The sequence below is a fragment of the Tauraco erythrolophus genome, chromosome 6 (assembly GCF_009769465.1).
Source record: "Tauraco erythrolophus isolate bTauEry1 chromosome 6, bTauEry1.pri, whole genome shotgun sequence".
Lineage (NCBI taxonomy): Eukaryota > Metazoa > Chordata > Aves > Musophagiformes > Musophagidae > Tauraco > Tauraco erythrolophus.
Genome location: NC_141470.1, coordinates 22,844,265 through 22,866,854, shown reverse-complemented (window position 1 = coordinate 22,866,854; position 22,590 = coordinate 22,844,265). Strand labels below are relative to the sequence as shown.

Here is a 22,590-nt window from a genome sequence, read left to right as displayed (position 1 = left end):
CAGAGCTTTTAAGAATTCCAAATTCTATATCTACAGTGAATTGCTGAGGGAAAAAACTCATATCCTTAAGACACAAATTGTGGATAAAAAAGTTGTATAAGATTAATTCTGCTTTGAAATTGAAGGCTCTTTATTAGTTTTTATTTCAGTTTAAAAAGAAGTTCATAGTAGAGGTCAACTGATCAAAAGCCCTGGACATCTCTAATATACAGTAAATAGGCAAAATTGCACCTTACCAATTGTAATACATTCACAGTTAAAGGAGCAATTCCATCTCCTGCATTTACCCTCACCAACTTTTTATAACTTACTATATGTGAAACGTTTTAAAGCATACAGCGAAATAGCTAATGGCCTATACACTTTGCAATATGTGTTTCTTAAAGGAGGGCTTTGACTTTCAATACAAAGAATAAATATGTTTCGTATGCTTTCTAAAGTGAGAGTCCAAAATATCCACAGACAGCAACTATCTGCACAGTGCAATAGCAACTATCCAACTTATTTGCATTTGGACATTGGTATGACATCCTGGCTTAAACAAGATTTCTCAACAGAATATACTACTCCAACTGAAACAGGAGTGTGAAATTCCCTTGCAAGCTTTGGGGCTTACAGCAGTGATCCATATCATTCAGTGCTTTTCACCCTGTAACTTGCAGGTACTGGTGAAGTTGGTGTACTATTTCCAAAGTCTATGAAGGAAAATGAAGTGAAGAAGGCAAGTTTGTTCTCAGAGGGGCTTAAACTTCTTGTAAAGGAATCTGTAAAGCAATAAATTTCCACTGGGAAACATAAAAGAATATGCAAATCAGAAAAAATCACTGGTACAACTTGACATTTTCCTGTTCTTCTTAGATACTTTTAGCTTTTAATCATTTAAGATCAAATAATAAAAAACACCCTCTCAGTAAATAAAGCCCGAATTGAGACAAATACTTCAGAAAAAAAAAATCATTTTGAAATATATTAAGTCCTCTTAAACTGATCGCAACTTAATCATACTATTGCTTTGGAAGTTTCTGATGAAGCTGCAAAAGAAACTCTTTGTTTCTCCCTTTCAGTTCAAGACAAACTGATACGAAGAGACGTGATACTGAAGGAATGCCAAGGTATTTTTCATTAGTTAACAATAAGGCCTTTCTGAGTAAGAAAGAATAACCAGTGTTTTAATGCTTTTTTTTCCTATTCTAAAAAACTGCAACATCATGTATAACTGGGTTCTCTTGCACTGATCCCTACCACTAACACAAAGGTAGGGGCGTTCAGAAGCATTAAAGAAGAAGAATTTATACCTATTTTAAATGCAGACGTTAATTTCTCATCTAACCTGTATTTTTCCCTTCTCCTCCATAAATTAAAGCCCTTCCTACTACGCAGGTAATGTCTTAAACCAGACCAGAGCCAGTCACAGAAGCACTATGATGGCAAAACTGCTGGGTTTTACGTTTTACTTTTTCAGAGGAGCAGATAAAAGGTGTGGCAAAGGTAGTAAGTTGTGTGCACAGACATCCACCACTACCCTAACAAATCAGAACACTGACAAGACATCTCGCATATCAAAGAAAGACTTGGTGGGACAATATGATAAACACACTGTTCCTCTTTTCCCCAAAAAATCAGCAGTTGCAGGGTTTGGAGAAAAACCCAAAGTAAAAAAGCCTTCTAAAGAAAGGTCACCTTGAAGAGCAAAGAGCACTTGTTTTCCCTCATCAAAAACGTCTGTAGAAGACAAAGCTCGCAAAAGACACTTGGGAGGACTGGGGGATATAGAAAAGCAGCAAAAGTATTAAAGGACAACAGAAAACTTAGAGAACTGGTAATATTGAAAATGGGCTTACTGATGAGTTCTTAGTAACGAGTACTGAGAAGTCTCTCAATCACTGGTATGAACATCAAACCCGACCCACAGCATGTCTCCCCATTCTTCATAATTCACTGCTAGGCAGGCTGCAATGGAGAAAATGCTAGGACGAAGAAAAAGAAGATTTCTTCCCAGCTGACAATCTGATGTGAAGATGGATCATGACAACGCTAAACACCACTGATTTGTATTAAGATTTTTTAACAAACTAACAGTGCGCATCTTCATCTGTGCTCCCAGATATCTGCTTTTGTCCATGGTGAATAAAAAGCCACATTCTCTCTTCTCAACTTTTTGAGTAGCTCTTCATAGAATGCAGCTCCACATTACACTTAACAGACCTAGTGCAAACTGTCAACAAAAGCATTGTTCAGCTCTTCCCTCTTCTTACCTTATGCCTCCTCCCTGAATCAGAACCCGTGATCATACAGCTGCACTGAGGCACAAATCAGTTTGCTGATACAGTGGAAAACCATCCCACCAAAGGGGGAAAAAAAATCACCCACACATTTTCTGTCAGATCGGTGAACAGATCTGCTTCACTGTGCAGCTGCATAATCGCTACATAAGATGAACCGTAACTCGAAGCTGCCCACTGACGCCGTACCAACACTTGTCTTGGTGTGGCTGTCTACGGCAAGCTCAAAATATGCAAAGTTTCCTTCTCTGCACAAAAGGCTCGACAGATGGAAGAGGTTTACAGAAGGCAGTCAGTCTGCCAAAAAAGACAGCATGTTTGTTTACTTGTAAATTAGATTATTTCTATACGACATGCACTTCAGACCTTCTTTTTGAGAACACCTTGCTTATTACTTCTGTGTACAAAGGGGGCTGAAGTTATCCATAGACTTTTAGTAGTAATATCACAGAAGAACAACTATGACAGAGAACAGAGTTTGAGAATGAAAGATCTGCTAGGGTGTACAGGCAGTCTACCTGAATATGCTTATGGTGTTAGTGAGACTAATTCCAAACAAAGTTGGAGAATAAATTTAACTCGTTAGACAAAATAACATCCTATACATCTAAATTCCTTCTAAACAATTAGAACTTCTGCTCATATAATTATTCTTCTAATATAATTCTTCTGCTAGAATAATTTCATTGATTTTTTTGAGATTTTTAAATACCGAGATGGAAAAGAGATAGGAGACATGTAGCCTTTTCAGTTAGTCAGTACATTTTTGTTTCAAATTCTCCCAAACATTCAATATAAACATGAAAAAATGTTATTTCAAGAGGAATTTTTCACCTGTCTGCCAGGAAGGAGCCCTGAATTGTGGTAAAAGGGTAGATCCCGAAGAGACTGCCTGAGCGGTACGAGACTCAATAGCAGAGAGAAAATTCATAACTGAAGAAGTTTCCTTAGTGTTACTTCCAGCACTGTGCATACTGGTATCAAATATTCCTGAAAGACCTAGATGAGGGTGGAGGGAAATGAAACAAAACAGTTCAGATGAACTTACAAGAAGCAGCTCAATCAAATAACAAGGATATACATTCATAATTCACTAAAAATAACCTATGAAGTATTATTAAAGTACATTGATTTTTCAGTGTTTTACAGTGTTGCAACTGTAAACTGGAACTTGAGTATACATTTTAAAATCTGTTATTAAATGTACGTTAAATATGATGCTTAAAAACAATATTTAGATACACCAATAAAACTCTCCCTTCATCTGAAGATTCACTGGTTTTGGGGTTTTTTTTCCCCTCACATGAACTGTTTAAACATTCAGAATTCCTTCTGAAATGCATTCAATTCCTCTGTATCAACATTTTCCTCCTTTGGGCAGCCTGTAGCAGCTTGGACTTCTCTGTAGGACTGGCACAAGAAAAGGGGGTTTGGTTGCATTCCCTGTTCAAGAAACACCTTGGTGTGTTCCCTGTTGCTCACACCTTTCAATGGCAAAGGGTTCGATGGGAAACACTGGAGAGATCCAGAGTTTTGAGTACCTGAGATTATGCCATGACTGCAGGGTCTGCACTCTGAAACATTCCCTGCAGTTCTGACCCTCCATCGTCCTGATTGAGGACGTGGCCAAGAGACTACAGATTCCAGCCAGCACAGGAGCTCAAATATCTTTCCTTAGAAACTGAGTTGCAAAGCAAGCTTGAAAAGGTCATGCTCTGTCTTCTCCTGACATGGAGAGAGGATATCATCAGGATCACAGACAGATCCTGATGCAGATATAACACAGCCTAACCTGCTACTATATTTAAAGAAAATTTTAACTTTACCCCGTCACTATGTCTTAGTTTGCACGTGTAAGTACCAGCAACACCATGTTTCAACTTGCATTGGTTTTGCTATTTGCTTTAGTCTAAAAGAATTGATATGATTTCTGCAGATGGCTTTGAGGTATACTTAACATTTGGCCCTTATGCATAGGCCAAATCCTGAAAAGCTGTATTTTAAAGAATAAATGCAGTTTATTTAAGAATCAAGAAGTTACTGAGCATAATCCCTCTCTTATATTTCCCTTTCTACTTATGACATTTTGATAAAAGCTAACAACTGATTGTTAACTTTCTATGACAAACCCAGCTTTTCTAACACCGCTTGCCATGACCTGCATGACAAACTCCCTCTGATTATAAAATTCATCAACTTGAATCTAAATTATGTAACAGTGTTGCTTTTTTTTTTCCTTTAGCTATTTAAGTTGTAATCTAATGACAGGGACAGTTACCAGTAGGATGGTGTGTAGTAGAGTATCCAGGAAGCTGATGAGAAGCTGTGTATGTCTGTCTGTGAAGATCTGTTTCTGAATGGGATGAATGTCCTCCTCCATAGCTTAAGCTAAGGAAGAAATTAAACATTATTAACAAAAATATACATCTAAAGAAGCAAAGTACACCTGTGAAATCCAATCCACGAGCCAAAAAGTTGCAGAAATAAAAGAGAACACAAGTCCAAAATCTGACGGATATGGTTCTGCTAGGACATCACAAAAAATGTTAAGCAAATAAAAAAAGTTCTACAGAATCTAACGAGCCAAAGGCAAGGTGGAGGGAAGCAGGGAACCTTACCAAAAAAAAAAAATCAAAGTTGATGATAGAAATGTCTACAAAGGAATAGGTCAGAAAGACAGAGGTCTTCCTAGTTCAACTGTAAAAAACACTGGATAGACACTTTTTGTAATCATTTACTGATGTAAAGTCTGCGAAGCAGATGACTACAAATATATGCCGACTTTAACATTTCAAATTCTGATTCCATTAAAACTTACAGGACCTCATTTAATACAAAGGCTGGAATGACTAGGAAGCTGTGGGAGCAACAGTTTTTTAAAGATTTTGTTAATTTCAATATGATTCTAAAAATGTTGACAGTGAGAGCACTAGCAAGTGACAAATATCACTCTTCAAACCTCTTAGCATTAAATATAAGTTAATGATCCACAGTTTTCATTTAATATTTTGAAATGAGTCATCAATATTAACATGATGTTTTAATCAGGCCTAACAGAAGCAAACTGAAAATATACAGTGTCTGGGTCCATGCAAAACCAATAACACAGAAAATAAAGAAATGCGATCTAAACATCAAGCAACATCAGGATCTGCGAAAAGTGCTAATGATTTCCAACTTAAAAGGCAGAAAAAGGAGGGGGAAGCAAAACAAAATCCCAAGCTTTCAAGCTTCCACAGATTCAGCTCTGTACAGCACCTGTCAAATGAAAAAACTGAAAGCCAGCATGACCGAGTAACCATTTATCTTCTTCTCTTCTGATCTTTTGGACGTTAAGTTTATAGGTAGCTGCTATTTACTGCAATGCACATATGAGATTGCTTGAAGTTCAAAATTCAATTGTAAACAGATGCCAAAAAAACCCAAACACCAAACCCCACAGCCCTCCCTGCTGACTGCTGTAAGGGAGAATTCCCTTATCCCATCTTCCCCTGGGATGAGGGGGCAGTCACTCTGCATAAGGGAAAAATTGAACGCTTGATGCCAGGAATCATGACATCATGGGAAACTTTTATGGAAGTCACCATACAATATAAAAATCAGCCACACTATGGGATTTGCTTAGTTTTCATCAAGACGACAAAAGGAGATAGTGGAGATCTGATGAGCCTGTAAGAACATTGTGACCTCCACATATTAGGAACTAGCAAGAGACTGTCTGTAAGTTACACATCTTAGACTTCTAGATTGACTTCTGTGCCTGAGATGCACTAACAGGACATATTTTCTGTTTCAGCCGCTCATAACACAGCAATGCTCCTATAGTCAGCGTGCCAGACTAGGGCACAAGCCTAAAGAATGAACCAAAATCCTTTGAAAAACTAACCTCAGCTACCGCTTTGCTCGGTTGCACTCACTGTCTAGCACTTTAACACCTCTCCCAGCAATAATTATCATTTAGAGAATTGCCAAACCTCAATTCAGAGTCAGCACATCGATGTGTTTATGTTGCAGAGGATAGATCTCTGTGCGGTTCAACACTATGTATCAGCAACTGATTTCTATTATATGCTGACTGAAGTCTAAGGATTTGCATCATGACTATGGGCAACTGGCAGCCATGATTGCGTGACACCGTAGGTTTTTTTTGATCTACAGCATTAAAAAAATTTACTATTTCCAGACAAAAAGAATTACAATAGTGCTCTGCACATAAAACACTATGCATGTAATGAAGCCAATTTAAATGCAAACATATTTACAAGACAAATTTTAAAGTTAAGGTGGTTTGGTTCTTTTGAACAAACTTGTGTAACTAGGAAAAACATATAACTTAGGACACACGACGTCTTCAGATTTTTGATAATAAAAATGCACCACTTGAGAAAATAAGTTTCTAAGCTGAACCATGGTAGTGCGTGCATTGTTAGCAAGAATTATCTTCACTGACACTAATGCTGATCTTGTGAAAACTTTCCCTGTGCAATAGGTTCTACTTAGTTTTACTTTCAAGTTTTCTTAAAGCATTTACCTACATAAAAGTACGTGATGCTGATTTTGTTTTCATATACATTCAAAAGACAAGCTATGAAGTCGTACTACAGGTATTGCTCATACAGCAGAACGCCTTCCTTCTGCCATTTCAGGTATCTTCAGACTGAAAAGTACATTTGGCATGGCAGTGTTGTTCTAGGAGAGGAGGCCCACACTGTGCAGCAAACATCCTTCCAGATGAGGTGAGACCCGCAAAAAACACTACAGATCACATCAAGTAATATTGCATCATTCCTCCTCTTACACAGTCATAGTAGACGATCACAGGCAAAAAGTGGATGAACTTTAAATTAAGCATCTCAAAATTTGGAAAACTGAAAAATTAGGGTTTTTTGGGGGGGTGTTGTGGTTTGGTTTTTTTTTTTTCATTTGAAATTTCTACTTATTCTGGTTGTTTGGTGAAGATTGTGATTAATTTGTCCCTCTTCGCTTCCTTGCAATAAACACCTGTTTTTATAAAGGAAACTCACAGTATGTGCAAAGTCTACAAGACAGCCTAAAAGACAAGCTCGTAGATGAGAGGCAGAACACTTTAAATGATAAAAGCATCTCGTAAAAGAAACTTAGACAAAGACTTTGTAACACGGAACTAACACTGGGATATAAAATAACGTCTGGATTTAGTATCTCAAAAACCTTAATTACCAGAATCTCAAAATTCCAGTAACTACGAACACCATAAGAATACTCGAAGTACATGATGACTTTTTTTTTCCAAATACAAGCTCCCAGGTCATACTTAATGCAACCGCAACCTCAAAAATGAATCTGTCTTTCAATAAAAACATTGTATTTATCAGAACAGTTGTTTATCGTATAATTACTAGTTGCTGGAATGTAGATTCTTATCTCAAAAATCCTGTATATATGCCTTCAGTTTACATAAACTTATCCTAAACACAAGCACAGTAATCTGAAGGAAGATTAGTGCCTTAGGGTTTCTTTTTATAAAATTTAGCTTTTAAACAGATGAACTTACACGGCATCTAATCGCATATCAAAAATAGATTAAGCGTGGCAAATAACATTACGGCTATCTAGCCTTTTGTACTCTGGTTTCCAAGTTCGTTAAAATTCCATGAGTTCTCACTTGTAATGAAATGTCAGATTCACATTACTTGGTACATTGTTATTTGTTATCATTAGTTGCTGTATAGTGTTCAAAACCACTTCCTCCTTGTCACTAATACAACACAGTGATTTCTCATTTCTACTGGCATGGTTAACTGCACAACGGAGTGATTACTGTCAGAAAGTAATACAAATTAGACATACAAATTTGGAAAACAGTTTCCCCTGAAGTATTTCTCATTGAAAAGGTCCATTCAATTTCAATATAATATTTAAGTGTCCGTTTAGATAAAGAGCCCTCATTATTTGCCATTGCTGTAATGATGCAATCAAAAAATCCTTATGAGAAAGAAAGTGAAATGACTCAAATATTAATCTGTTTTTTTCAGCTCCTCCAGTTGGACTAATAGAAGGTTATTACCTCTCCAGTAAAATTTCTGGAAGAAAACGTACAGTCTTTGCACTTAATTGTTACTAAAATATCTCAACCTTGATTTATAATTCGTTTTTGTTAGCCCATATTAAGTCGTTCCTGAATCGACTCTTCACATATTTGTTTATATTGCTATTCTTATGATAATTTATTTCCACAGTATTCTTCGATCCATACAGATTCATATGAATTTAGGTCTCCAAGCGCAAAAGGTTATTGGGTTACATTGCACTCGCCACCCTCCTCACCTGCCAACACAATTATCTGGTTTGCGCTTTGCGCAAGTGACAAATGGATTTCTCAATTCCAAACTCAGATGGAAGGATCACTTTTACATGGAAAAAAATTTTGTCGCAATAAGCACTTGACATACAAGTAAGCCTTTATTTTTAATTATCTCATTTGTTTCAAATAACCTTGCTCTCCTAGGCTTCCATACAGAACGAAATACAGAAACACACAAACAAAACCACCTTAAACAAGTATTGTAGTTTACTTAATACGAAAAGTATTGTTACATGGAAAGAGGGTGTTTTCATCTTTCTATTTTATTTTCTAGATCAATTTTTATCAGACCTTAGTAATTTTTACGTTTTGGGGTTTTTTAAGTTCAGTAACAGCAAGTATTCAAGCTCTAGGGAAACGTGTCATGCCTATGTGAAAAACAGACCTGGACTTTTAAGCAGCAAAGGATACTCCTGGGTGCAATGCCTTGTTCTTTTGTTCTTAGGCACTTGTAATCTCTGCCTCCGACATAAAAGAAAATTGCTAAAAAAACCCACATTAAATCACACAGCATTTTCAAAGTATTCAAACGGCGCAGGCTGCGTTCAAAGTGAAACCAGGCACCTGCAAGACAATTTGCGCAGGAAACTCCTGACTGCAGGAGAACTGGAAAGGCCCCACGTTCCCGTCGTTGCCTGAGCGGAGAAGCCTCAGCGTCCCAACCTCAGGCTCTTGCGCAGGCGAACCAGTCTGAGACCCAAACCAACCAAACCTAACAAAACAGAAGGCAACAACCCAGCACGCGCCATGCAAGTGATGAGATTTGAAGTAAACAAGGGAAACGATTGGATTTCATCTTTTTTGGGCAGCTCGTTCAACCTTACTGAAAACAAGAGGAGCTTCCTGACTCCTGCAGGGAGATGACCAGGCATACGGTCCCCTTCTAATTAAATCACCAAAAAGGACATTAAAAAAACCCTAATAGCCCCGTACTGACAAGGAAATACCTTAAAACTCACACTTTGCATTTTATCTGACTTGAGACAGATGCGAAATAGGGGAAATTTCCCCCTCCACCCCAAAGCTCAGATACTTGGCAAAGGAGCCTCTCTTCGACCAGCTCCTTCCTTAGCTAGGCGGCAGTGAGCTCCAGTCAGAGGCCGAAAGCAAAGTCACTTAAGATCCAAACACCACAAAAATGACAAACATTTCTGAATATTAAAAATACTATTCTAAATACAAGATATATAAACTGATATAACTGATATACCTGGCAACCTGGTGTAGTGGAGGTTTTCCCTGCCCATGTCAGGGGGGTTGGAACTAGATGATCTTTGAGGTCCCTTCCAACCCTAACCATTCTATGATTCTATGATATGCAGCTTACATCGCTTTTTGACCACTATATTTCATTTTAAATGTGTAAAATACAGTTCCAGTTTGCATTATCTGCCGGTAGGTTATTATTTAGAATTGTTTTAATATTAGATGCAATATTTAATATTTTGCTTAAATATTTAGCTTTGTTAATTTGCCTTTATTCACAGTATCTCATGGAGACAGAATGGAAGAGTACTGCTTGGAAACATTACTTCAATTTAATACAGATAAAATGGAGGGTAAATGGCCTTTTAGTCGGCACACGCTTCAGCTGCCCGTTCTAACAGCAATGGAGATCACCACCATTTGCTACAGTCTGACTAGAATTAATTTAGCATCTAGGGTTCATCCATCTGCAGCTCAGAATAAAATTAAAATTTAAAAGCAATGTTACAAGTAGATATATTTAATCAGAAAATGGGTTTGACCGTGTATTTTGAAAAAGCAATGACTCCAAGAAAGTAAAATAATAAAGAACAGAGGGATTTGCCTAGAAACAAGGTTGCTACTTAAATGAATTTAATACTGTTAATAGTATCAAGTCACTCTTGTCCAACAAAAAGGTCAATGCGCTTCTGAAAATTTAAAAGCAAACCCATACAGACAACAGAAAACGTTTCAGAAATTAATTCTAATAGAAAACAAACTCCTGCTCAGCCCAGAGGCTCATTTCAGTGCAAAATATTTATTTAGAAAGGTATACAATATGTGATTTTTCACCTCTTATTTCCCAGCTGCAGACATACTTGGCGGGGGGGAGGGGAATAAAAATAAAAAGACACTGTAAGAACAAAGTTGGTTCAAAGTTTGCAAATGTTGGCAGGTTCAGGAAAAAACAGAAACCAGCCTACGCCCTGCATCTAATTCCTCATATCCTCTCCTAAGATGATACAAGACAAGGCAATCCTTAACATTTGAAGATTCAACTGACATTTGCACAAAGAAAAAGAATATTTAACAGTCTGGAACAGTTATGGTATCCACAAAACAAAAGAAAAAATAATCTGCTAGTTGAAAAAATAAACTCCACCACTTAGAAATTAAAATGATGTTTTTCATCTCCAAAGTTAATGCATCTTAAAAGGTACATAGAGCATGCCTTTAGGAACAGCATACATCTTTGGCATTTGCCTGGCTTGTTTTTGAATTATCATGTAAAAAATAAATAGATGTCTACATTTTAAAGGATTATTAACTATGTAATAATGATATTCTTCAAGGTAGGTGGTGACTTTCAGAAACATGGAAAATACGAACGAGACTCCAGTGCTATGGTATTTCAGTAAAACACAGAAGAGTAGTATTTTGTCGACAACCTCACCTGTCTGTTGGTTACATCACATTCTTCCCTTCGAATGTAATTACAGACTACCTATTCAATGTAGAATATATCAAATCGTAACATACCAGAGGCAATCGCTCTTCACTTTTTCATTAAAGATGAAGTTACCATGTTACTTTCCAACTTAAACTCATAGCCAGAGCCACCAAAAGCATGGTGGAGACTACCACGATGTGGACCGCAGACTGCCTCTGCCTCAAGGTACTTGCAAGAGGAAATGCTCATTACTTCCATGCTTTCTAGGAGCTGAGATAGGAGCTTCTAAGAAATAGATTTTGAGGTAGAAAACCACATGCAGGAAACTGCCTGAATGAGCAAAATTTCATGCTGTTCCTGTGACTCTTTAACTGGACACATCATATCTTAAGAGAAGGAAAAGATTTCAGGACAAAAACATCCATCTCCATTTTGTTCCTGTGTTAATGCGTCTGAACTCCTTATACTTGATCCTTTTAAAAATAAAAAAACTAAAACCACTTCAGGAAAGCTAAAATAGTCCTACGGGTACTTCAATATCTGAGTGCAAGTGCTGGCTTGTCTGATTAAGTAACCTGTGGAGTTCTTAATAAAAGACAATTATAATTCCATTTTCATAAAAATCGGTTAAACCATGAATGTGAAAACTAATATTCAGATAGAAATGAGCTATTTATAAACTTTAATTCAATTACCACAAAAGGACTGGACAAACTACCTCATGTTCTTATTTTTTAAGGTATACAATGAAAATTATCTTTTTGCTGAGGTTATCTACAGTTGAAATGCAGTACATTTAACAAAAAGTGGGGGGTTTTTGTGGGTTGGTTTTTTTTTTTGCAAATATCACTACCACTTCTCTTGGTTTTGACTAAAATTCTCAGTAGCCTAATCAAAGTAACTTTCTAAAAGAAATTCTGTGGCTTACAAAACTCAAATACACCACAAAAGGCAAAAAAAGGGTGAAGGTATTTTAAATTTAGAATTAAAATTCTAAATATGAACCACTTCAAATTCTTTTAATGAGAAACTCCAAAGCTCTCAGCCTGCTAGCAGGAACCCAGAAGCTGGAGGAGCATCCAGGGCTTTCAGGCTCCCCACCATGTGCCCAGGAGCAGGGCTGCAGGACTGGGGGCGACTGCCTGGCCACAGCAGCCCCCTACCACTGCAGTCTCTCCAGTCATTACCCCGTAGGATAAGCAGGGCTGGGAGCACCAAGGCCAATTTCTGTTGGAAACCTCTCTGTGTCCTATAAGGAATTTTCGAGAAATTCATTAAAATTGATTACATAAAACATCCCACAGGAAAAAAACATCAACCACGTTTAGATCTGAATATTGCCAATAAAACTCTCTTACCTTTTCTCTATGAAAGAACTTTCTCTTTACCCAGCAAGGAAACGGTAGCTGTGATTTTTTTAGTTAGTAATACTTCTCTCCCTGCAGAGCTTTACTCACAATTTCAAAGATTTTTTGTAACAGACAGTAATGAAAATCTAGCACTTATGTGCAAATATGTGACCCTATTCTGTTGTCCATAGAATACCTGGAGATATTCAAAACCCATCTCAAGATCATCACAGCGTTAATGGTTTAGCACAGAGCATAATCCTCTATTAGAGCTGGCCAAGATACGCCCAAAAAGATTTCATTACTTTTAATAATAAAATTTTATTTCAAAATATAAAAATCAGCAGAGCGTTATCTCAAGATATGACTTAGCCACATCAGTGCGTTATTAAAAATACAATTCATTTCAGCTATTGAAATGATTCTCAACCCTTATCCTCCCACAGTTATTACAGTGCCGTATGTTGTGGCAAGCTTGAGTATTACCTTTGGGATACTATAGGACTGCTTGATATCCCATTTCTCAATAAGCCCTTTATTTTCCAATTATATGGAAAAGACGATGCTGAAGTTGAGATACTCATCACAAAAGAGGTACGAGGTGCAAATACATATGTCCTATTGACTAACAGAGCCAGCTTAGGCAACACCTCTTTTCATCATCAATCCTCCGAGAGCTTCACAGTTCCATAACCCATGAAATATCTTCTCTTTTAATAAAGGGGAACTACAGCACAAACACTAACCCACTCAGACTTACCAAACACGTCAGCCCTCATAACCAAGTTTCAAACAGTACTGAAATAAGAGTCAGTTTCTCAAGGTTTCATGGAATTAAAATTTCTAAAAGCTTAGTATGCAACACACTGAAACACTGTGAAGATCAATGGCTCCATGGCTCACAGCCACAGAACTTGCACAGAATCAAGGCATCTACTCACTGCCTACAACTGAGACCACAAACCTTACTATCTTCGGTCACCCATACAGCCTACAGTTCAAAGCCATTAAATATTCTCTAAGCCTTCCAGCATGTCTACAGGTCCGGTAGCGTGTTTTCCCTGTCTCACAACACGCTACAAGGGCTAAGCAGCTCACACGAGCTCCTTCAGATTCAATAAAGAGGCATCCCTATGACTAACATCAATTCTATCCCAATTTAGGAGGTGTGCCCAGGAAAGATGTCACATATGAACAACACACAGATCATTGTAAAATAAGCAAGAGCCCTTTACATTAAAGGAAACATCATAGGGTGTGTTACTACCTACTTTTTAAGGAAAATTAGCATAGTCCTTGAATTTAGCTCTTAAATCTCTTCATCAATGCTCTCTTCATGTTAAAACAGATTTAACTCTACATTTCTAACCTTGCAAAGAGGTTAGAAACGTGGCTACCATGTTGTCACCAGTTACTATTTAGCTGAAAATACCATACGAACCCAGTTGCTTGTGAATGCTTCAACTACAAAACGTGCACTGTCCAAACTGTAGAAAAATATTTACAGCTACACGGCATTTGAGATGGGAAAACTTCATTAATTCCTTAAACATGCCCCATATTTCCCTCCTGATGTTCAGGCAGATGTCTAAACAAAAACAAGCATTAATAGAGATCAAAACAGTACACACAGACAAACTAAAAAATTCCTTTAATTGGTGAAAAACCTGTATTGCCTTTTAAAGAGAATAACAAAAGGGAGGATTTTGGAGGGGAAAAGAAGAAAATCCCAGCTCTCTTCAATGGCACTGAGCATCAGTAACCTCCAGGTCACCAGTTCCAGCAACAATTTGTTACGTTAACAAACAGCTGATGTCGAGAGTCTCAAGCAGTATTTAGTTTTCCAGGATCACTCTTTGTATAGCAAATAAGCAAACACTCACAATCAAGAAAAACCTATTAGAAATTCTATCCTTGGCAGAATCGGTAGAGAATAATGCAAAGGAGAGGAACATAGGAATTGAAGGATTTTTCACTGTCTAGCACTGGAATTTTTGACACAAAGAAGAGAGAGAGTAAACAGGATGTGGTATGAAACACTAAGTCGCTGTATTTCTGAAAGGGATTTCCTGGTCAGAAAAAAAGTGCAACATGAAACGTGCAGCACACGCTGGTACATCCAGTATTGCCACGAAACACCAGCCCAATTGCACACACACCACGCGGGCGCAGTGGCCGTTTGTCTGGCATGTTCTGGATGCCCAAAAGCTTTCAGAACAAGTTGCCAGGCATCTGGAAACGCTAGTCAAAGTGCTAGAGCCCTCAAACTCTTCTCACACAACACTGTCAGGTGAAAAAGAGGGTTATCTTCAATGAAATCTAGACGTATGACAGCCCCAAGCACAATTCATATAGGGTTATTAAGGAATAAGTGTTCCTTAGTATCCTCCTATGTAAATACTCTAAGATAAGGATGCCTAAGGGTGCCTTCTTCCTGCTGAGTGTAATTGGTTACACTTACACAAGTCCTAAGCAAGCAACAAAGGTAGGCATGCAGAAGGAAGATGAAAAACAAGAAAAGTAATGTGGGCAAATAAAAGCTTGTCTAAACATATGTAGGTTCTTGCTGAATTGTTTTGGAATAAGAAAGTCCCAAGTATGCAGTGATTTAGGAATAAAAGCTCCTTGCTCCTACTTATTGTAACTCATGGTCAGAGAGGTTCTGAGACCGATCTAACTGTTAAAGTCCATTCATCTCCAACAGTCTGTTCAGAGTAATAAAACAGGGAAGTAACGTAAGAAGAGGTGATAGAGAATAACAGAAGTAAAACCAAAAAGGATGAAATCTGCCCAGTGAGATAAGTAAATCTAGTCCTTAAAAACTAAGAGCCCCATCCTCTCTGAGCACGTTATTTCTTCTTGCTTAAAAATTCTAAGAGTTTTCCTTTCTCTGTCACTTGCATGGTACAACAAGAAACGTCATGCTGGAAAGGCTGAACGTGCACACCGCCCTAAGTTATTTTTGTCATACTTAAGGCAGCTAAGGAAGGTTGGAAGTGAGACTATTCATGTGCTGCCTTTTAACTGGCTTTTGTTTGGTTTGGTGGGTTTTGTCTTTTAATGTATAGACTAGGCACTCATCATACAAAATAACTTTTTGATATGCAAAGTCGTGAATGCTTTGACTAAATATAAGAAATGAAAAAATTCAAGGAAAATACACCCACACTATAAGGAGCTCTAGTATTGTTTAGAACTAATATAATCCAGTCATAGGTGCTTTTTTTCCTGAGGGGAACAAAGATTTTTCCAAAAACAACCTCCTTCCTATGACAGCATCATGCCAGAATCAACAGCATCTCCAAGAAAAAAGAAAAAGGTGGGCAAAAGTACAGAAGAAGCAAAGGGAAAAGATTGTTCTCTGGCAGCATAAAGTAAATGCCTGCAATTAACAGGATGAAAGGTAGGATACACATATGGGACTGAAAGACTTTTTTGCATAGGTAGAAGAACACAAAACCCCTTTCTTTCAAAACAACATATTCAGTAACCTGTGTTGAAGTTGTTGGCTCCATGGGAAAGGGCTCCCAACTGAAATATCATTCTAGGTGATCTCAAGAGAGGTCAAGTGCTCAACTAACACAGACACTAAGTGCTCCTGGCAGGGAAGCCGGTAGTACAGTTTGGGTGGGACGCTCATTGAATAAAGTGACATTGCAAGGCTGAGCCCACCTAAAAGTTATTTGGGACCGCAGGGCAGACTCCCACTGAGACCACGCAGCTCACTGCTTACAGCTCTGCTCCCCACTCGTCCCCTGGTGCCACCTCCAGATTCCAATCTGACAGCATGGATACACCAGCGCAGCTCTTCAACTCGAGAGAAAGGTATTCACCTTCCTGGTCAGGTTAGTTTTCCCAGGGATGAACAAATCAGATCAGCTCCCTGTGCAGTTGCACAAACACCAGGGCCAACGCGAGGGACAAGGAAGGGAGCCCCTTTCAGCAGCAGTGAGCCTGAGCAGGGAGTTCAGCCATCCCATGTAACGGCACCCTCAGTCTAAGTTTCAACTCGTTCCTTCTGCACACTGCTTTATGTCACCATCCCTCACTGCATCAGCGTGACATAAAATGCTTAAAAGGCTTCTGTAAAGTTGTCGTTAAATCTTAGACAGGTAGGCAGCACACAATTCCAAACAAGCCTATGTGGCTCATTTTGAAACTTTAGCCAGGATTTTACAAGATGACCATACATCTGCATCTGTGAAAAGCTGAGGGGTCTACAGCAAGAATGTGTTCAGCCAATCTTTGACCTTGTCACAGCTGTTACTCAGTGTGTACTGAATGCAGGTTAAAACAAGAAAGTCAAAAAAAAAGAAAAAAAAAGACTGACAAAAGCTACCAAGTCCCCGCAAGGTATTTGTGCTACATCACAGACTACTTGTGTTTTATTTTGTGTGTATAAATGTTTTAGATATAAACTATGACAGAAAGGTTGGTAAGATTTGAAAGTGACCTACCTTTTTATATGTTTATAAAGTTTATTTAATCCTTCTGTGCCTTTTCTTTTAATAGCAAATGTTCTAAATATATTCACAGTTTATGAGCTTTACCTTTCAACATTTTAAATACTACGCCACAGGGAACTTTTTGTAGGAAATATGTTTAACAACAAACATTGTTTTTACCTCTCAGAGCAATTTCATTTGATGAAAGAAAACGTTCTGTGCTTCTCTAAAACACTATCTGCATTTTTAGGGTTTCTATAGCTATGCAAAAATCCATTAGAATTTAAAATTGAGCCTTAACTAAATCGTAATTATTATACAGTTGTTACAATAAGTATTACTTTGATAGCTATGCAAAAACGTAAGTTAAAAAATAATCATAACTGTTTATCATGAAAGTTTCAGTTTCCCACTTATGTAACTTTGCATATGAACTATCACTGTAACTCGCTACCTTAGATTAGCGGCTATAAACATAGGCCGCACTAACCAAATGTCACTGTTACCTATTGTAAAGAACCAGCTTGAATTAAACGATATAAAAAACCATACATTTGGGTAGAGCACAGATGGACAAAGAATATCAGGCAAGAGGAAACATCAGAGACCATGGCAGTTGTCATAAAATTTAAACAGCAAAAAAACAACTGTGACTGACATTCAACCACATATAGGAGGATTTGGGTCTTAGAGCTGTCATAAAAAACAAACAAGAACAGTGAGCTCCCTCCACTAGTAAAAACCCTTCTCTGAACGGAACCCTAGAAGTATCTGCAAATCAGACATACATCCAACCAAAAACCTCTTCTGTTATTGGCTATCTCCATCTCTCTTTCCAAGCAAACACGATGGTCTCTCAAACTATTGGACATTCACCTGTTTTCTAAGACCATGTTTTTCTCAAGCACGTAACAAGCATGACATACGTATTTGCTATTCAATACGGGACAAGCTTTAGACGTTTCAGCACAGAAGTAAGGTTTTCTAACAGCTCCAGGAAAAGGCCAAAAGTGACAGTGTGCCCGTACAAGCATCAGAAATTCCTTCAAGATGCTGACAGCCTCCTAAGAGGTAAAGGGGAAAAGGAGAACGTGAAGGACAGGAGGACTCCTTTTGGTTCCCTGCTACAGGTCTGCCGTGGCTGCACTGCCCAAGTACATTCTTCAGTGGAGGCGATCTCTGCTCAGCTAATGCAGTGATTCAAACGATTTCCATCAACTCCCGTCTCTGTTTCACTATCTTCTCCTATTCCATGGGAAGTTATGTCACAGCAGGCCTGGTAGCAACGTCCTTATAATACTTCACCACACATTTCCTTTCAGTTGATAGGAATAGTGCCATTGCACAGACAAAACAGTGCCTGCAAGAAATAAGGAGCAAGATAAAAACCAGATGGCTGAAGTTAAGCGCAGGAAGACAGGAGCAACGCTTGTAGGGAGGAGAAATCATTTTGATGAGCTGAGACTGTGAACATGGCTCTCCACGCGAAAAGAACATAGCCTGCCACAACACAGCCTGCAACAGCACAAATCTGAAATGAAATTTGAATGAAATATTGTTATCTATATCACCTAAAGGCTGAATTCTCTTCAAGCAAGTACCAGATGAACATGATACACATTTTTTTAATTTAACATTAGGCTAATGCAGTTTCGGCTGTTTCGATGACTACCTGTCAACTACAATCAAAACACCATTTGGAAAAATGTGAAGCGATCTGTAACACAAGTTGAGAACATTGACAGCATATTGCCTTACAGTACATCCATACCATCACGATCTGCTTCCAGGCTGGTACAACCCTTGGCAGCGATAAGCATGGCTCTTATATCCCAATTCCCCAGCAACTGGCTCCATTCATATCAAGAGAAACGTTATCAGTGATAAAGGAACCACAAACACCTATGCAAGCCCAGACTGTATTTAACATTGTGTCTAACATGGTTCAAATCTTTAAATCTTGCTGAAGACAGGGTATTTTAATTCTTACTAAAATTATATGAAGTCTAAGAACCCAGTACAGGAGGACTTCAAGCACAGAATAGGATTCCTAGTATTTTCCGAGCACTTGCAAGGTTAAAATAAAAAAAGTTAAAATGTTTCAGTCAACACATTTAAAATGTATCATTCATCACCATCTACCCAGCCTCCAGATGAAACTTCTAAGAACAGAAAGGGAGGTCTTGACATTGCTTCCTGAAGTACAGCAAAAATACTGTCATATGAAGAATGGATTCAGTAATACTATTTTTTTTTTTTAATTAACAATTTGATGGTAAAGGTAGTAGGCATTGATCCAATGAGCTTCTGCACAGTACTTGTCTGGAGACTGTTCTCCATGCCATTTCAACTCAGGAATTCCCAAAATACACAATATTGCCTTAATATAGCAGATATTAAAAAGATTAAAGTTGTGTTTTGAAACTAGGGGATTTTACTGAATACAGAATATAGTCATCAAGCAGTTTTTTCTTCTAAGATCCCAGAGGGACCTCCTTTTGCTTCTGCACTACATATTCCTACATTACCTGGAAAATCCAAACTTTCCTCATGGAATAGATGGCATGATGCTCAGTAGATAAGAATTGGCGAAAGTAATACAGAAAGAACACATCACTGACTTCCACTGAAATCAACATAGCAACAATTAGGAAGAAAGATTAGAAAGAATGGTTAGAGACACGATCTTTCCATGGAGGCAACTCTGCAGAGACCCAGCTAAACATAGCCTCATGGGGCAAGGGTTTGGCCAAAAAAACTAACTATCTTGCAATTCTCTATGAAACAAGGACTCTAGATCCTTACACCCCAGGGGGTCCTATTATCTTCTCACTTAACATTGACTTAATTGCTTCTAAAATGCAATGTCCACAATTCAGGAAGGGTGACAATAAATTGGACAGGATCCAGGATAAAACTGAGAGAATAACTGAAGAAAAAAATAAAACCAAACCAAACTTCAGAAGATTAGTTATAATTTCTTAATTTAAAAGAACATAAAGCAATAAATTAATAAGAATTTATAAGAATTCATACTTGGCAAAATATGACTTAAACTGGGATTTTCAGCAACGATGAGGCCATAGCAAGATTCAGTGGCTAGAAAGTAAGGTAGCCCTATTCAAATCATAAATAAATAAAATACACATAAACCACTTGTATACTTTACCAAGAATTATGCTGAATTTTGCTTCATTGGAAATTTTTAACTGCACCTTCTAAAACATAAGCTCTAGTTTCAAACACAGATTTTAAAAAAAGTCCCACGGCCTGTGCTATGAAGAAGTCGGACAAGATGATTGCAACAGTCTTTCTGATTTGATAATCTATTAATCTTATCAAACAGATCAGAATACACGCCTGACCACTTTCCAGAACCGAATGCAAAGCCATCTACAGGCGCACCGATTTTGACAGTGTATTTTTAGCCTGAGACTATCTTTTTACCTTTAAACGTCGTAGAGATTGGAAGTGCAGATATATACCAAGCTAGAGACGTAAAAGGCAGGCGATAACAAAAACCCAACCACCTAGAAAATACTCATTTTAGTTGGCTGAGTTATACAACCAAAAAGCGATCGCAAGCCAGTAAGATATCCCCGATTTTTTTCGCGCTTCCCGGAACTTTACAGAACTCTCCGTGGGACTGCATCGCTCCAGACAAGTTTTAGCTGAGAGGAGGCTCCGCACGCCGGAGAGCCGCGCTTTAGAGGAAAGAGGCTGAACAGCCTCAGCAGAGCGAAAAACAACGCAGAAATAAAAGGGGAAGGGGGATGCTGGCGCGGCGCTGGCCGCCCGCCGCCGCGGGGTGAGCTCGCCCGGTGCCCCGGCGTGCCGCGGCCCGGCCGGGCGGCAGCATTGTCCCGGCGGGCAGCGCCGGTGCCCGCCGCCCCGCGCACGCGGAGCGCCCCCCCCCCCACCCCCGCCGCGCCGCCGCCGCCCCCGAGCCCCGCTTCGCCCCCGGAGCCTGGCAGGGACGCGTGAACTCTTGAACCCGCGCCGCAGCCCTACGCGAGCCTCCGGGGCGGAGAGCGGCGGCGGCGGCGCGCCCGGGTGCCCGCTCCGGCCGTCCCCCGCCCGCCCAGCTCCGCGGCCGCAGCCCCAGACGAGGAGGCCCGGCGGGACGCGGCCCGTCCGCCCGCTCCCCGCCTCACCCGCCGCCGGGCCCCCTTCGCCCCCGGCCGCGCCGCGGGGACGGCCCCCGCCGCCCGGCCTTGCTCCGCCGGAGGGGACCCCTCACCCGCCTCCCCCCCGGGGCGCCTTCGGCCGCCCGCGGGCCAGGCCCTGTCCCAGACCCCGGCCTTTCCTGCCACAGCCCCCCGGCGGACCCTCCTCACCTGGGCTTGAGGCTGCCGGAGCCCCGCTCGTAGGCCCAGGAGGCGGCGGGCTGCGCGGCGGCCGGGGCCAGGGGCTCGGCGAAGCTGGGGGTCGTCGGGTAGTTCCTGTCCATCATCGGGGCAGGGCGCGGGGCCGGGGCGGCGGGGGCTCCGCTGGGGCCCTGCGCGCAAGGCGGCGGCAGCGGCGGCGGGGACCGAGCGGGGCGGGTGGGAGCAGCCCCCCCCTGCCTCATGCAGCGGGGCGGGCAGCGCCGCGGCCCCCTCCCCGACGCGGGCCAGGCCGCCGCGGCCCGGCCCCGCTGCCCTGCCTCCGCTCCGCTCCCCTCCCCTCCCGCTCAGCTGCGGGCGGTGGCGGCGGCGGGCGGGCGGCTGAGGGGAGCTACGCGCAGCGGCGGGGGCTGCGCGGCGGCCAGGCGGGGACCCATATCGGGCTGCTCCTTCCCAGGATGCACCTCCCCCGCCAGCGCGCACTGGGGCTCACGGGCTCCGGGGGGCAGGGAGGCCGCGGCGGAGGGGGCCGCCGCCGCCAGAGCCGCCGCCAGCAGCGCCGGCGGCGGGGGGAAAGAAAGAGGAGGTCTGTGATTTGGGAACGGGCGGCCGCGGCCTGACGGGGAAGCGCGGCGGCAGCAGCAGCTAGAGGGGAGCGTGGCGGGGGGCGGTAGCCGCCACCGGGGCGGGGGCTGAAGGCGGGGACGGTCGGTGAGGCGGGGAGAGGCCGGTTTCTCGGCGGGGCCGCGTCAAGTGAAGCGCTGGCGCTTTGTTGGAGGGGCCGGGGCGGGGCCATCTTGTTCCCGCTGAGGGGAAGCGGCGTCAGCGGCGGGCAGCGCCGCGGGCCGCGGCCTCCGGGGCAGGCTGCCACCGACAAGATGGAGGCCGACGGCTCGCCCTGCCCCGGCTGCCGCCTCGAGGCGGCGAGTTCGCCTCACGGGGAACGCATTGTAAAGCAATTTCTAGGGCGGCTCTCCCGCCCTGCCCCGCCGCGTCCGGTGACGCCTCTCCCGCCCGCCCGGACGCCTTCTCTCCGCGGCGGGAAGCGCCAACCCGCCGCCTTCCTCACAGAAAAATTGGGGAGGAGGATTACAAAATTAAAAAAAAACAAACAAACAAACAAAAAAACAACACGGTGATGGGCGCGGGAGTTCGGTGAGGCGGGAGGAACTCATTGCCGTTTTTCCCTCGGGACAGCCCGGAGCCTT

At 41.2% G+C, this 22,590-nt stretch overlaps 1 protein-coding gene across 1 annotated transcript in view; it reads right to left on the bottom strand.

The window, feature by feature from the left end:
• The window catches only part of QSER1 (glutamine and serine rich 1), a 42,609-nt gene extending 20,982 nt beyond the window's left edge, over positions 1–21,627 (bottom strand). The window contains exons 1-3 of the mRNA XM_086613566.1: positions 21,395–21,627; positions 4,561–4,670; positions 3,117–3,281 (exon numbers count right to left, since the gene is read on the bottom strand). Coding sequence (XP_086469692.1) covers positions 3,117–3,281; positions 4,561–4,670; positions 21,395–21,627 — 508 coding nt within the window. The remainder of the gene's footprint in view (positions 1–3,116; positions 3,282–4,560; positions 4,671–21,394) is intronic.
• Positions 21,628–22,590: the final 963 nt, after the last annotated feature.